This window comes from Lathyrus oleraceus, chromosome 1, assembly GCF_024323335.1.
Source record: "Lathyrus oleraceus cultivar Zhongwan6 chromosome 1, CAAS_Psat_ZW6_1.0, whole genome shotgun sequence".
Taxonomy (NCBI): domain Eukaryota; kingdom Viridiplantae; phylum Streptophyta; class Magnoliopsida; order Fabales; family Fabaceae; genus Lathyrus; species Lathyrus oleraceus.
In genome coordinates this window covers 188,548,266-188,564,278 of record NC_066579.1, presented here as the reverse complement: position 1 = coordinate 188,564,278, position 16,013 = coordinate 188,548,266, and the positions used below count along the sequence as shown (strand labels likewise).

General features: G+C 37.5%; 1 protein-coding gene across 1 annotated transcript; it reads right to left on the bottom strand.

Annotated features, from left to right (window-relative positions):
• Positions 1-7,216: 7,216 nt before the first annotated feature.
• On the bottom strand, positions 7,217-9,109 carry LOC127098629 (uncharacterized). The gene is made up of 2 exons (XM_051037277.1): positions 8,098-9,109; positions 7,217-7,968 (listed from the first exon to the last, which is right to left on the bottom strand). The coding sequence occupies exons 1-2, from the start codon at positions 9,107-9,109 to the stop codon at positions 7,217-7,219; spliced, it is 1,764 nt and encodes a 587-aa protein (XP_050893234.1).
• Positions 9,110-16,013: the final 6,904 nt, after the last annotated feature.

Genomic DNA, 16,013 nt, shown 5'->3' with positions numbered 1-16,013 from the left:
TTAATAGAGAAGGGTATAATGTGTGGAAAGAGAAAATGAAGTTTTTCATAGAAGGGATGGATCATGGTGTTTGGAAGGTTGTGAATGAAGATCCATTTGTTCTAACACACATAGTTAATACTGTAGTAGAAAACAAACCTAAAAAGTATTAGGCCAAATATGATAAAGAAAATATGCAACGGAGATTGAAAGAAAAAGTTGTCATCACTATCGCTTTCGGTCTTGATGACTTTTTATGAGTTTATCACTATGAAACTGCAAAAGAAATATGGTACATCCTCCAAATCACACGTGAAGGTACTATTGAGGTGAAGAGAGCAAGGTTTGGCACACTAACCCATGAGTATGAACTTTTTAGAATGAAACCTGAAGAAGGAATTAATCAGATGCAAACACGATTTACCCATATCGTGAGTCATATGAGAACTCTAGGTAAAATATTTTCAAATGAAGAATTGGTTATAAATTTTCTTAGATGCCTAAACTATAGTTGCCAACCAAAAGTCATTATGATTTGTGAATCTAATAATTTAGAAACCATGGACATACATACTCTTTGGTAAACTGAAGGAACATGAGATGAAGCTGGAAAAACTTGTTGATGACGAAGAAGATAACAAGAAGAGGAGGTAAAGTATGGTACTTAAAGCTACTAACATCAAATATATGGAATCAGAAGATGAAGACTACCAAAATGAGATTAATAAATTCATAAAGCTCGTGTTTCAAAAATTAAAGGAGTTTCTAAGGCACGAAAAATAAACTTGAAGACTCCAAAATCAAAGTGAAGAAAGTTCATCACCCATTCCTACATGTCATCAATGCGAAGATAAATGACTTATAAGACCAAGTTGCCCTAAAACTCCGAGAAGAAACCTAAATCAAAGAAAGTTCAAGAAATCCAAAAAGAGAGCATACATATCATGGGACAACGATGATATGTAATCTTCAGATAAAGAAGAAGCAAAGCTCTGTCTCACGGAAAAATTATCTAGATGATGAGGTAACCTCTTAGTTTTCCTATCAAGATTTATTTCGCATTTATAAGAAGCTAACAAAAGAAACAAGTAAATTAGAAAAAAAAATCATCCCTACCTCTAAATACATTATCTCTTCCCTTGAATTGAAAACTAAAAACAGGTTGGAAAAAATAGAAAGTCTTAGGGATAGACAATATGATATATTTTAAAACTCTTCCTGATGTAATAAATCCTTATACAAATCTATCAAGTGTGATCAATGTGACATTTTGAAAAATAAAATCGACGATCTTCAAAATACATTTGATAAATTCACTAAAAGGATAGACAACTTGAATCTTTTGTTAGAAAACCAAAGGGCATCTTACAATAAGGTTAGTCTTGGTTATGACTCTAAGAACTATAGTAAAAGATTTAACAATATTTGAAATGCCTATCCAATATCTAAATGTAAAACCCTAAAAAGTAATTATTATGATAAAGATGACCATATTTCCAAGTTTAGTTTTATCAAAAAGAGTCGTGAGAGAAAAGAAGGACATCTTCCTTCATACTTTTATAAAGAACATTCTGAATGTAAAAATAGAAAAGCGTTTGATCAAAATATGTATTTCACTAACATCAAAGGACCCAAAAAGATATGAGTGTTGTTGTGCCACAAAAAATACCCGAGCGTATCGCACGCCCGAAATACAACAAAGTTGCCACTGAATTTTATTTATCATAATGGAAAGGGGAAAATCAATAAAACCCAAAGGGAAGAGAAAAATCAAAAGGAAGTCGGTTATGCAAGGGGAAGGTATGAGCACCCATCACATCCGTTGTACTCAATGGGAACCATTTTGATTTTTCTTTGTGTTGATGGGTGCTATTATCTAAAGATAACTTGTGACTAGTTTAAATTAGGGGGAAATAAGTTTTTAATTAGTTTGCTCTCCAAGATTTGAAATCTTATGTCGACGTATTCTCATGGTTCAATTAGAAAATCAGAGCTCCGTAGTCCGTGGGTTAGAAAATGAGTATTTGTTGGTTGATTTTAGGGAATGATGTTATAATTGTATCCTAGAAGTGTTTTGACGTTAGTTGTTTGATTCCGGTTCGGATGCTCTAAGTTATTAGTCTAATTGCTAAGGAATTAATTATAACAGTTATTTTATGAAAAGAAATTGATGTTTGGCAAGAACAAAGGAAAAAAGAATTATAAAGGTGGTGTTTGAACCAAGGACAAAGAATTGTAAAGAGCTTGCCTAAATCGGAGATTACCAAGGAAAACATGAGGAAGAATAAGAGCTTGCTTAAACCAAGGGATTAACAAGGAAAATGGGAAAAGGTATAAGAGTTTTCCTAAACCAAGGGAATAAAAAGGCAAACAGAAAAAGGAATAGGGTTTTCCTAAACCAGGGGATTGACAAGGCAAACAGGAAGAATGAATAGTAGGGGTGTCAAAACCAAGAGGAATTGTATTGGAACCAAGAGAGAAAGATTATGGAATGTTTTTTCTATTGGTTGTGATTGATTTTTGTTTGAAGACAAATATTTAGACAAGTTGATATACAACATTGTCTAAACATTCGGGGAAAGAGAGTCTACACCCTACTCCTTTTTTTTCTTTTTATTATGAAAATTTTCTTTGATTTGAATTGCACTAAAGTCTATGAATGAAGGTGAATACTTTGAACAACTGGCTTAAGTGTCCCGTATCCAAATATATTCAGAATGAGGATAGGAATACACTCTCTCACCCTTCTCCATTTCTTAAGGCTCTTGGCGCACAATTCACATCGTATTTGTTAAGTATTTTGGTTTATTTACAAGAAGAGATTTTAGTTTTACATGGGCAAAGAAAAATATATGATTACAAGAATTTAGGTATGAAAAATGGGGAATGAGGCCTAATTCAAATTAAGTGATTAAGATATTTTTGATCATCTAATTGAATAAACTCTTAAGGGATCTTGCAAGTGTCTTTTTATTCTCTGGGTTTTTTTTTATCATTCAAATAACCCAAAGGATTTAATCAAATAATATCCTAAAGTAATTAATTCAACTAATTGACCAAATAAATTTTAATCGATGAATTAAGTAAAGACAAGGGGGAATCATGCAAGACCATGGTCAAACAATATTTCACAAGAAGCATCAAGCAAGAAATGATCATCATGATTTTTGTGATTTTTTATTTAAAGAAAAGAAATTAAGATCACAAAACCATAATTCCTAATTTAATCCTAATTAAGAAATCTTAATCCTAAAATTTATTAGGACTTAATTTCCATTAGGAATAAAATGGGTGCATCGGAAGAAAAAAAAGATAAAAAACAATGAAGTTCCTAAAAATATAAAATAAATATTATGTTGCATGGGGGTGCAAAGCTAAAAAAGTGTGTTCGTAGTGTATAGGTGCAGGGCTCATAGTTGGAAGCCCATGGTGTTTTTGTTCAATTTAGAAATGGGGTGTATTGAATTAATTGAGGCATGCTGAAGCAAGAAGTCGATGGGTCTGGATTATTTGGCCCATGAGAGAGATTAGAAAGTGGAAAGGGAAAGAGCATTCTCTAATTCACTCACCATGCCCTCATACCTCTATCAGACTCACTCTCACCTGATCCCCTCACCTAAAACCACTCTGCCACACCGAAAGTTGCCTCTAGCAACAACGGAGCCTAGAACTCAACCACACTACCACCACTAAACTCGTCTCCACCCACCCTCTCTCCATTTCTAACCCTTGATTATCCTATAACTAAACCTAAACCCTTGTTCTACCCTAATCACATAAAAACCTATAAATTTTCAAATGTAAATGAAACAACAAACATCCATGAATTCAAGGCGTAATCTTAGGGGTATGGTTCAGTAACACCAGCTCTACATTGTGGTAACAACATGGAGCAAGCTAGTGGAGAATCAAGGTGTGTCAAGGCTTACCAACAGGGCAAAGATTGACCTTCATAATTGTTGCAAAGAGCTTGAAGATGATAAAAAAAACCAAAGCTCCAATGTAAAGGAAGGCTTCTCAATTCCTGCCTCCAATTTCCTTCTTCTCTTCTTCTTCTTTTTTCCTTTTTTTCTTCTTGAATTTCTAGTTGAATTTGTTGTTGATGTAGAATTAGAAGTAGGGTGGGGATTAGTAATTTGTGAGTGGTCAATCTATATTGTGCAGATCTTCAGAGGTTGAAGCTCTGTAAAGGGAGAAGAGAGAGCTATGAATGCGAGTTTGAAATTGGCAGAGTAACGATAGGAAAAAAAAGTTCCCTTCTGATGATGCAAAGAGCTATGGCTTATATAGATAAAGGTGATGAAATTTGAGGGAATTTATATTATGAAATTAATGATTGTTGACCACTAGATTGTAATTTGCGGGTAGGAGTTAGCAAGGGTGGAGAATGATTGATGAAAGTTTGTTAGAATTTGGTTTAGTTGGAGTGAGAATTATGAGAGGATTGTGTTTCTTTTGTACTGAGTTTAGTGAATAAATTAAATAGGGAGTGTGTTAGTTTGGATGCCAAAAATTTGTTAGAGTTTGAAATTTATTTTGGTGGGAAGTTGGATTTAAAGGCATTTAGGTAATTGAGCTAGGACACATGGCTTTTGGTTTATTAGTTGGCAGTTAGACAATTAGTAGGTTAGTGTTTATGAGGTAGTTAGGTTAGTTAACTGACTTTGACAGTTAGGAAGTTAGTTTAGTTAACTTTTGATAGTTGGACAATAGTTTGGATGGTTAAAAAGTTAGTTAGAACTGAAGTTTATAGTTAGTTAATGGTTAGTTAACTGATTAGGGAAGGTGGTTATGGAGTTTAGGGCAGGTGGTTATAGTTTATTGAATGTCAACTATAAGGTTGTTAATGGTTATTCTGTCATAACAGTTAGGGTTTTTACTTGAGAAGTTTTAAGGTTGGTTAATGGTCATGGTGAAAGAATGTGTATTAGTGCATTGAGACTGAGCATGATTCTATGATGGTGTATATTGATTGACAATGTATGCGTGTAGTGTATACATATGAATCATAACATGATTTTGATGATGCATTGCATTTGAACTGAACTGGGTTGATGATGAATTGGACAATGTATGATGATGGATTGCACAACTTGACATGGTATTGATGTACATTGGATTTGGTTATGTAATCAGTCATAGAAATTGTTCCAGTCTACACTTGTGCTTATGATTGTATTGCATTTTGTATGTTTAGATTGGATTGTGGTATGACTATGTTGTGTTTTGTATGTGCTTCATTGCATGACTTGGTACTTGAGTGTGTAATGCAATGTGTATGCTGAGTTGTTTTATGTACTACTGCAGTTTAAATGCTTGGCTCATTTTGGATATGCCTTGATGTGTGTGTGGTAATGTATGTGCATTTGAATCATAATATGATTGTGTAGACTTAAGTGCCGAATGGAAATTGTTATGAACAATGTATTTCTCTTGGTTGGGATTGATTTTGGCCTGCTATGATATGTTACAGGTCTTGATGTTGGAGGTATGTTATGTAGGTTTGGGTATGAATGTTTTTTGACATAAGGTTTGGAAATGGAACTTGGTTACACTTGAAGGCAACATGAGACAATTGGCTATGATGACATGATGATGGAGAAGGCTTGGAGATATGTCTAGGGTTAGAAGTAGGTGAAATTCTGGTATCAGATATGAGATGTCGAAGGTAATGTCACGACACTAATATCTGAACAACAAGTGAAATATGAACAGAATAAAAACCAGGAAACAATTGAAAAACGACATAAGCAATTGTTAACCCAGTTCCGTGCAAACACACCTACGTCTGGGGGCTACCAAGCCAGGAAGGAAATCCACTAAACAAAATTAGTTCAAAGACTCTCAGCAAACAACTTCAAGTTACAGTCTTTTCACCTAATCTCTACCCGTGTGACTTCTATCTAAGAACTCTTAGACATGAGACCCTACTCATTTCCCCTCAATCACAGCAGTGATACTAGAACAAATACCAAAAAGAAAGAAGACACACTTCAAGGACACACACTTGATCTTGCTTAAAAGTTTCAATCAAGTAAACAAATACACTCGTACTTCAAAGCTTAGAGTGGACAATTATAACTCAAAAACTCAGTCCAATTCACACATCAGCAAGATGGATGAATGGCTCATAATTCACAAACGAACATAAGACTAAAACCCTAATACTCACTCATTTCACCGTTCGTCTTTTCTATATCTAAAATAAGGTTGACATAGTCTTTAAATAGAAGCTTTCTAAATGGGCCTGGGCAGCATGAAACCCTAATTCTATTTATTGCGTATTCCCTAAGAAATAGAAGCGAATCATTCCTTTTCGGGAAACAGAATATTCTGGCTTTAAATAGAATTACTCCTTGAATAATGCATGCAATCTCCACATAAGCACGCAAAGACTTGCATGAAAAGCACAACAACAAAATACATAACATTCAGACTAAATGTTCTATATGCACATGTCGTAACATCGAGTCTGACATCTTGAATAAATCCTGCATAACCATATCAAACAACCTGCAGAAAGCTGATATCACATGTCAAGAGTACAAGCGTGACATCTTGTGATAACACTAAGTTTTACCAAAATTGATGCCAATTCATAGAACCAACAAACTCCCCCTTTGGCAAATTTTGGCTAAAACAAACAACAGATCACACGTTCACAAGAAATCAATCAGAGCATCAATTCAGCAGCAAAAGTAAACATACACACATCATTAGCAAAGATAACAACTAGTAAACACACAAGCACTAGAACATACAACACTAGCAAGAACCAACTAGCAAACATCAGGACACACAAGTTCTTGTACTCTCCCTCAAGTCCATGCAACTTCCCAGAACACAACAGCTCCCCCTTAAGCCAGTCCACAACAAGCAACAACCACATTGCTTCACACAAATAGAACACAGAGAATTCTCCCCCTGTACCAAACAAATAAACACCAGAATTCTCCCCTGTATCAGACAAGCAGAGCAACAACAATACTACAGAGCTAAGCTAAGATACCCAGCTACATCTACAGCTACTTCTCCCCCTTTTTAGCCAAAAGAGACCAAAGAGACAAAATAAATGTTTATCTAGTCATTAACAGAAATACCAGAAGTTAAAGAGTTACATGACCAAGTAGATACACAACTACAAGAATTGTGAGAAACAAACCAAAAGAAATACAAAGAAATCCACCAAAAAACCAAGAAAAAATCATCAAAACAAGAGGGACCAAAGACAACAGAGCTACTCAGTAAAGCTTGAGTTTGCAGCCTCTTCAGCAGCACCAGAAGCAGAATTGCCACTCGCATCATCATTGTTAGCAGACCTCTCACTAGAGGTGTGGGCTTCAGCTTCTTCTTCATGGTTGATATTAGAATGTTCAACATTTTCACCCTCATCCTGCTCCAAGCTTTCAATCAAGGCTTCCAAAGATTGTTTTCTAGTTGTGGCTACCCTAATCCATTCACCTAGCTCTTTGAATGTCTCCCTAAGCTCAGCAATTTCTCCAACTTTTAAGACTGACCTCCTCATGGCAGATGTCATGACAATATCCTCGACATGACTTTCTTCAAAGAGTTTGTAGTGCACAGACATAGCTGGTTTTCTCCTACTAGGTAAATCATTTGAGCACAGAATATCAGGATGTTGATTCAAGATAATTCCATAAATCATAGAGGGAAAAGCAACTGGCAGCTTAACTGCATTAGTATTTGCATGCTTGATGATTTGATCAAACATATATCTACCATAGTCAAATTTCACTTTTGTCCCAACAGCAAAAATAAACCTCCCAAGAGTATTAGCAATGGTGGAGATATGGTTGGTAGGGACCCAGTTAGCAGCTCCTATTTTATGCAGGATATCATACTTGATAGTCAACTTCCCAGCAGGAAGATACTTTTTAAAAGGCCAAACTTTCACCTGCTTAGCTGTAATCTCCCTACAGACCTGATTGTATGTAACCTCTAATTCTCCTGCACCCTCATTATTTCTGCCTAGAAAATTATTAATAAAAGTAGGAGAGAATGTTATACACTTATCCCTCACACACACCTTTCAGAACTTCTTGTTGTTCTTATAAAAAATATCCTCAGGAATATTAACAATAAATTCCTTGACTAAACCTTCGTAGCATTGAGAGAACCCAACAACAGTCTTCAAAATCCCAGCAGCTTGTAATAGGTTCATGACCTCCTTGACATCAGCAACATCTTTTCCCAATTCCCTTTCCACAGCTACCCTTCTCTGAATCACAAATTTCCACTTAGCAACTTCATCCTCAAGATGAAAGGAGATGTTATCCAAATGAACAACAGGTACTTTAATAGAAGACTTCCTAACAGTAGTTTTCTTCGTAGGCGAGATGTCAGGGACATCTTCCTCAACATCCTCTTTAGGCTCAGAATCATCTCTGACCTTTCTCTTCTTTATTTCAACCTTGCTCCATGGTTTGGAGGGACCAATGACATCAACCTTCTTAGCTTTTCTAGCTGACATAAGTTCAGCCACAGATTTTCCTTTGCGAGTCTTCATGCGTTTAGCCACACTTGGCTTTATGTGATGAATCAAGCTTTCCTCTTGGTCATCAGAGCTACCATCCTCTAGATCAATCACAACATTTGCATCATCATACTTCTCAGAGTGGGAGGCATTAGCCGTGTTAGAGGCCACAGATTTCCCTTTTTCAGACACGGTTTGCCCTAAAGAGCGCAACCCTTCAGCAGCCAAGACCTTTTCAGAACTGGAAGAATCATCACCCTTACCACTAGGTTGTTCAACCTCAATAGGGGGATACCTTTGAGCAAGGGGAGTAGAAACCCCCTTCACAGAGTGACCTTCATTAAGAATTCTAATAACCATGTCTCTTATAACACGATCAATATAGTGTGTTCCTTCCTTATACTTAGTGACAGGAGTTGAACCAGACAGAATACTAGAGGGATTACCTTGATTGGAACATGCAGAAGCAGAGGCATCAATGGAGATGGGTTGGTTCAAATCAATGTCTGCAGTGGGAATAACAGAGAGAGGAGCAACATCCAGAATCTCATCATCAGGGACGCCCATGGGAGGAACACTAAATTTTGGAGTAGACTTAGTATTTTTGGAAGCAGATGTATCTTGATGTTGTGACATTTTGGAGTTTTTCTGGAAAAAATAAGGTTGCCCTAGCAGAGGTTTGTGGAGAAGGAAAAGGAAGATGGAATAGTTGGAGTAGGCAATGGGGTTATGGGGGTAGCGCGTGAAGATGGAATAGATGGTATTTCCAATACAAGGTAATGATTTACCATAATGGGGGCACTTTATTTTAGGAAAATAGACTATAATTTGAGTACTTTTCCCACTCCATATTAATTGCTACAAATTTTCATAAATGCAAATCCCTAATTTCCCTCTCAGGAATTCAAGTTGATTTGCATCCAAGGCCTTTGTAAAAATATCAGCTAACTGCATCTCAGTAGCAACATGCTCTAAGGCTACAATCTTATCCTCCACAAGTTCTCTAATAAAATGGTGACGGATATCAATATGTTTGGTCCTGCTGTGCTGAATAGGGTTCTTTGAGATGTTTATAGCACTCAGGTTGTCACAGTACAATGTCATTACATCTTGTGTGACATTGTATTCAGTCAGCATTTGTTTCATCCACACCAGTTGAGAACAACTACTTCTAGCTGCTATGTATTCAGCTTCAGCAGTAGACAGAGAAACACAATTTTGCTTCTTACTAAACCATGATATTAGATTGCTCCCCAAGAAGAAACATCCTCCTGATGTGCTTTTCCTATCATCAGCACTTCCAGCCCAATCAGCATCACAATAGCCAGACAGCACATAATCAGATCCATGAGTGTATAGCATCCCACAGTCACAAGTGCCATTGACATATTTCAGGATCCTTTTCACTTGGTTTATATGGCTCACCTTTGGTTCAGCTTGATATCTATCACATACACCTACTGCAAAAGCAATGTTAGGTTTGTTTGCTGTAAGATATAACAGACTCCATATCATGCTTCTGTAGAGACTTTGATCCACACTGACACCATTTTCATCTTTAGACAACTTCAGATGAGTAGGAGCAGGTGTCCTCTTGTGGCTTGCCTTCTCCATGCCAAACTGTAACATCTCAAAATTTGCCCTCCTCTCTTGGGACTAGCTTAACATATTGCATAACATTTTCTAGGTCATTAGGCATTGCATATTGCATATCATGTGGTTACATTGTGCAAGTCATCCTCAAAAGTCTTGGTCAGAAGATAAGAGGTCATGATGCAAGCTAGGGTTTCATTGATTCATTGGATTGATCACTAATCATCTGAAGGTTGGTGGTTCAAATTAGGGTTTCTTGGTTTCTCAAGGAGATTGATCTTCATCTTGGTTGAAATGATACATCATCATCATCATGGTCTTGTTATCATCCAAAAGATTCAAGGAGATTGATCAGATACCTTGAGATTAGGGTTTTGACCACTAGTCAACCCTAATCAGTTGCATTGGGCCAATCAGGGCATGGCATGGAGATGGGGTCTACAATGGATATGGGGATCATCATATGATTATATTGAGCTTATGGAAGTTAGGGTTTCATCATTGAGCCATTTCATCAGGAGTTTGAGGCTCAACTTGATCAGTGCACAGCCAAATTCAGCTATCAATCAAAAAAGTCAACTGTGGTCAACTGTGCCAGAATTGATGGATTTGGAGGTGGGAGAGGGTTAGATACACTTCATTCATGTTGAAACAAGTTTTATTTGACATTTCAAACATCAAGAATGAAGAAAATAAAGTCAGGAGAAAAGTTGCCAAAAATGGAAAGTGACTTGTAATGAAAGTTTCCAAAAATGGAAAGTTTTTCACCACAAAGTTACATGTTCAAAAATGCTTCAAATGAAATTTTGTTCAACATGAAAGTTGTAGATCTTGCTCTCACCTTTCTAAAAAGTCTAAGAACTTGAATTTCTCATGAATGGTTGACAAGTTATGGTCCAATCATTTTCCAAAAATGCCTAAATTCAAAGTGGCATAACTTTCACATGGGATGGCCAATTTGGGTAATCTTTCTTTGAGCAAACCCCATTTCACATGTACTTTCATGATGCATGGTCAAAATTCATCAAAAATAAGCATGGCAAAAAGTCATTTTTCAAGTGAATTCATTTGTATTTTTGGTGTGGAATGGTGAAATTGAGAAATACAAGGCCTATGCACATGGACCAATTCTAACACACTCCAAATGCCAAATAGAAGTTGTGTGAACTGTCATTTGCTGTCACATTGCCCAATTTGGAAAGGACCATTTTGCCATTTCACTTAAAAATGCAATTATGCTAATCACTCTCATTTTGCTAATTTGGATTAAGGAATGGATTAAGCAGTGGTATAAAGCCTTAACTGTAACAGAAAATGCTAATTACATTTCATTCTTCAAGGATCTAACTGTTTTTCCCTCCAAATTCTCTCAAAATTCTCAAAACTTTTCTCAACATTTTTTATCATTTCTTCAAGAAATCTTCATCAATTTGGTTCGTTCTTCTTGGATCTACATTCTATCATCTTCATAGAGGAACTGTTTCATTGAATTCGTGGCCAAAGCTTGCTGGATTTGGACTGTTGCATTCAAGGTCATCAATGGAGTTTTGAAGATTCTTGCAATTGGAGCATTGTTGAGCTAAGACCTGTACTCCATTCAACTTCCATAGCTTGGATCCTCATCTGTTTCACCTTCTTTCACACAAAAACTCAAGAATCGAGCACTGCCATCTCCAAGAGGTAAAGTTTCGATTTCCTCAATTGCATGAACTATTATATGGCTTTTGTAGATCTTTCAGTGTAGATTATCATGATGCTTTTGGTTTTTGATTTGGTTGAGTATTGGATGAGAAATCTTGAATTGAAGTTTTGATGTGCAATCTATTTTCGTTCGATTTGCTTAGCCTAGGGAGAATTAGGTCAAACCAATTACATATTCGTGATGTGCATGATTATACGGTTCCAATGGTGTATGGTTTGTAGCATTTGGTTGAAAAATGTTCTTCGTCATTTTCTGGAAATTTGTTTGTTGAGGATGATGATGAAACGCGCGTTTGATCCATATTTCGCTTGGCTGTGTTTGAATTGTTGTTTATCGCCGTTTCTGGCCAATAGCGTAGCGCCACTGGATTAATGAAGGCGACGTCGTTTTGGTCGCGTGGCTTAATATTACGCTTTTGCCATTTTCCATTATTATTTCATTATTTCTCATTTCTTTTTCCATTTTTATTTCAATTTGATCACATGACTTAGAAAATTCATAAATAATTCATCCTTTGTCCAAAATTTGTGAGGTTTTTTTCACCATGCTCCTTATGATGTGTAGATTTTAATGATGATTTTTAATATTTTTGTGCACATGTGGAAATTAAAAAGGCTTAGGGATTGTTTGGATGTATGCAATTTGTACATGTTTTGCCATATCACTCATGAAATGATGATGTTTCCAAATAAATTCATGAAACTTTTTGTGCTTATTCTGGACTCTTTGATGGTGATTTTGATGTGTAGTTTGTAGTTTTTGGATCCCTGGTTGATGAGATATGAATTTTTGATTAGAGGTGTGACAATTTGTGTCACACCAAGCTTGATGAATTTCATGATTTTATTTGCCATGCCTAGGGATATTGGATTGAGCCAAAATATTGCATGTTTGAGCATATATATGTTGAGATCACATGTGAATTTTTCTGGATTTATTGATGGCATTTCCTAATTGATTGGATTTTTTCCCTCTGTTTGGTCATTTTGTGATTTTTTGTGACATATGTTGGTATTTGCTTTGTGAAATTCTGGTCATTAATTGGATGAGTGTGAAATTTGGTGGAGTGATTCTAGACACATTATAGGTCATCATGGTTTTGATCCCATTCATTTCTCATATGTTGTCACTGTTTTATGATTATTGGAAGTTGATGATTGTTTTGATGCATTGTGTTGGCTTGCTTGAACTTGTCTGAACTTTATGAATTTAATTTCCATACTTCTATTGATCCAAATGAGCTGAAAATTGATATGCTACTCATTTAATGTGTTCTGTTTAGGATGGAATTTTTGTGGAATTTATTGAGCTGTTTTGATATTGATTTGATGGTGATCATTCTGTTTGGTCTTTTGAGGTTGCAAATGGCATGCTTTGTGATATTTTGTTTATGAAATGATGATAATGAATGATATGAGCATGGGACCAATGGGATTTGTTTCTAATTTGTTTGATCTTGGTTTTGATTAATTTTCACTTGCTGTTTTGGATTTTTCACCTCCTTTGGACCCTAGGCTTGTCCTAGTGGTCTTGTTTCTCACTTTTGAATTGTGTTTCAGGTTGAGATGCAAAAGCCTTAAAGGAGAATAATGCAAGTTGATTAAATTGAGTTTGGTTACTTGTTGTGAACTAACTTGTGTGTTTTGTAGGATGCTTGGCTCACTTGAGTTGATTGTGCTTTGCACATTGCTTTGTTTTGTACATTGTCTGTTGATTCTTATGTTGTTTGTTTTGACTTTGTGACTTGAATACTGACTGTGCTTGATTGATTCCAGGTACCATAGTCGCTTTAGTTCTTTAAGAACTTGATGTGCTGCTGCTTGGTTGTATAAACCAATTGAGGTAGACTCTCTTGTCTTCATGTAGTATGGAAGACCTGGCTTGTTATTTAGCCAGGCAACTGTCTGAAGTCCTCCTTAAGAGGCGATGTTTGTGATTGTTTACTTTTGTCCCCAAGCAGGTAAAGACCTCTATGAGGCAATTGGCAGAACCCAAGGGATGTGCAATCCATCCCCTACTATTCTTGTTGAGTCGTCCCTCTGCTCACACCACTGTGTTGATGCATTGGGACATTAACCCAAGATCTTGTACATTTGTACAGTTGAGTCTGAATCTTGAGTGTAGAAGGGTTCCTCCTTTCTGGACCCACACTCCTTTGTCTGAAGCTCTCCCTGGCTAGGGATAAGAGCTGTGAAGTCTAATCTTCACTCACCTTTCATCTGGCTTCACCCTGACTCTCAATGTCAGGGTTAAGAGCTAACACCACCCTTGTACAGATGACTTGCCTTGGCAGTCTGACCCTTTGTTTGAGCCCACTTGGACTGGATATAGTGTGTGCTAAATGAGAAATGTTTGCTTTATTTTGCTTATGCTTGCATGCTTGTTTTTCCTGGTTAGGATTAGCTTGCTGTTGTGCAAGTAGATAGAAACCATAACATAGGGCGATGATGCATGATAACACCTAGGATCGAGTCCAGCTCCCTAGTAGTGTGTCTCCCTTTGTATCTGGTTAGAATTTCTTTCCCATTCAGGGGAACTACGTCGCCCTGATCCTCATACCAGATGAGGTACGTAGGCAGGAGACCGTGCGAGGTCTCTTTGGGCACTTTTTTTCTTTTTTGTGTGTGTTTGCTTGACAGTTGCTAGGCTCAAGTTCCCGACTCCTTAGTAGCTTGTTTGCTTGTTAACCCTTTTGTGTGTCAGGATATGGATGTAAGCCCAGCGATTGGCTGTCCGTATCCTGATTGTGTTTGTTTGGTTCGGAAGCCGATGTAAGTCCAGCGATTGGCGTTCGGGTTCCATGTTTGCCTGTGTTTGTGTGTGTCTTGTTTGGCGTGCGTGAGCCGAACTACGGCAGCTCTGATTCTCGTTCCAGAAGAGATACGTAGGCATAGGACGCGATGTCCTAGCGAGCCCTCCTCCTCTTTTACCCCACCTGTGTGGTCTTCAGTGTGTGTGTGTGTGATGTTTGTTTTAGCAACCTATTCTTTCTTTAGAGCGTGGATCCCGTCGAGTACGACGGGAGTGAGGGGTGCTAATACCTTCCCCTTGCGTAACCGACTCCCGTACCCTTTCTCTTTGGTCGCGAGACCATGCTTTTCCCAGGTTTACTTCGAGCGTTTCCTTTCCCTCTTTGGGATAAATAACGCACGGTGGCGGCTCTGTGTTGTTTTTGTTTCAGCCCGCCGGTTGTTTTTCGCGGATGCGGCAGCTGGCGACTCTGCTGGGGACTAAGATGTTGACCTGTGCTGGTCCATCTTCCCTAAGCGAGTCTCTCCTAGCGTTCTAGGATAGTTTAGGTTGCTTGTGTTGTTTATTTATTGCATTTATTATTTTGATTGTGTATATATTTGCATAAATATTTGCATGCATCATACTATCATGTTGCTGTCCTCTGTGCAGGTGGTTCCTCTGTTGGGGTGGGTGTTCTGAGTGGGGCTAAAACCCAGGCCCGAGTATACACCTAGGATTAGTGTGGTCTCATGTTGCCTCCTTCGTGTTAGGTTAACATGTGCTTGGCAATGTGATGTACCACAAGCCGGACGAGGTTCATTTGATAGTGCTCTTCCTTTGTGGGGTACTCCACTCTGGTTGAGTCACTTCATCTGAACTATTGACTTCGGTAACCGATCATTTCCCGGATCTTTGGTTTAGATGATCTCAGGAGAGCTATAAAGGCACACCCGAAAGGGCAAACCCATTGAGTATCTCTGCCTGATTGTCGAGACTATTATCCGCCTTAGGATAACCTGATTAGAATTTACCTGTGAGGGGAGGGTGATTCTTTCAGATGCATGTTCAGATGGTGACTTTGATGGTGACTAATGGTTCCGTGGATCAGAGTCCTATTTATAAGTCGGATTTATGGCCGTTTATTTCCGAGACGCCGGAGTGCTGTCCGTGTTATTTATTAGTGGGGATCCGTTTATTTCAGGATTCCCCGGGCCGATTCAGAAATGGTTATGGGTATCTGCTCAGAGATTGTTTGGTGATGATGATGATGTATCTGTCTTCCGTTTATTTCGGAACCCTCAAGTTGGATTTGTGGTTACATTTTCCCTCAGATGGTTGTGATCGGTTCAGAGATCGGGGCTGTGATTCAGAGCAACAGAGGATCAGATGACTTGGAGGATGGCAATGCATTGCATTCATTCATCAGCATCATTAACATTTTGCATTTACCTGCATCTAACACATGTTTATCCATATGCAGGGACATTTCTATTGAGATCCTGGTTGAGAGAT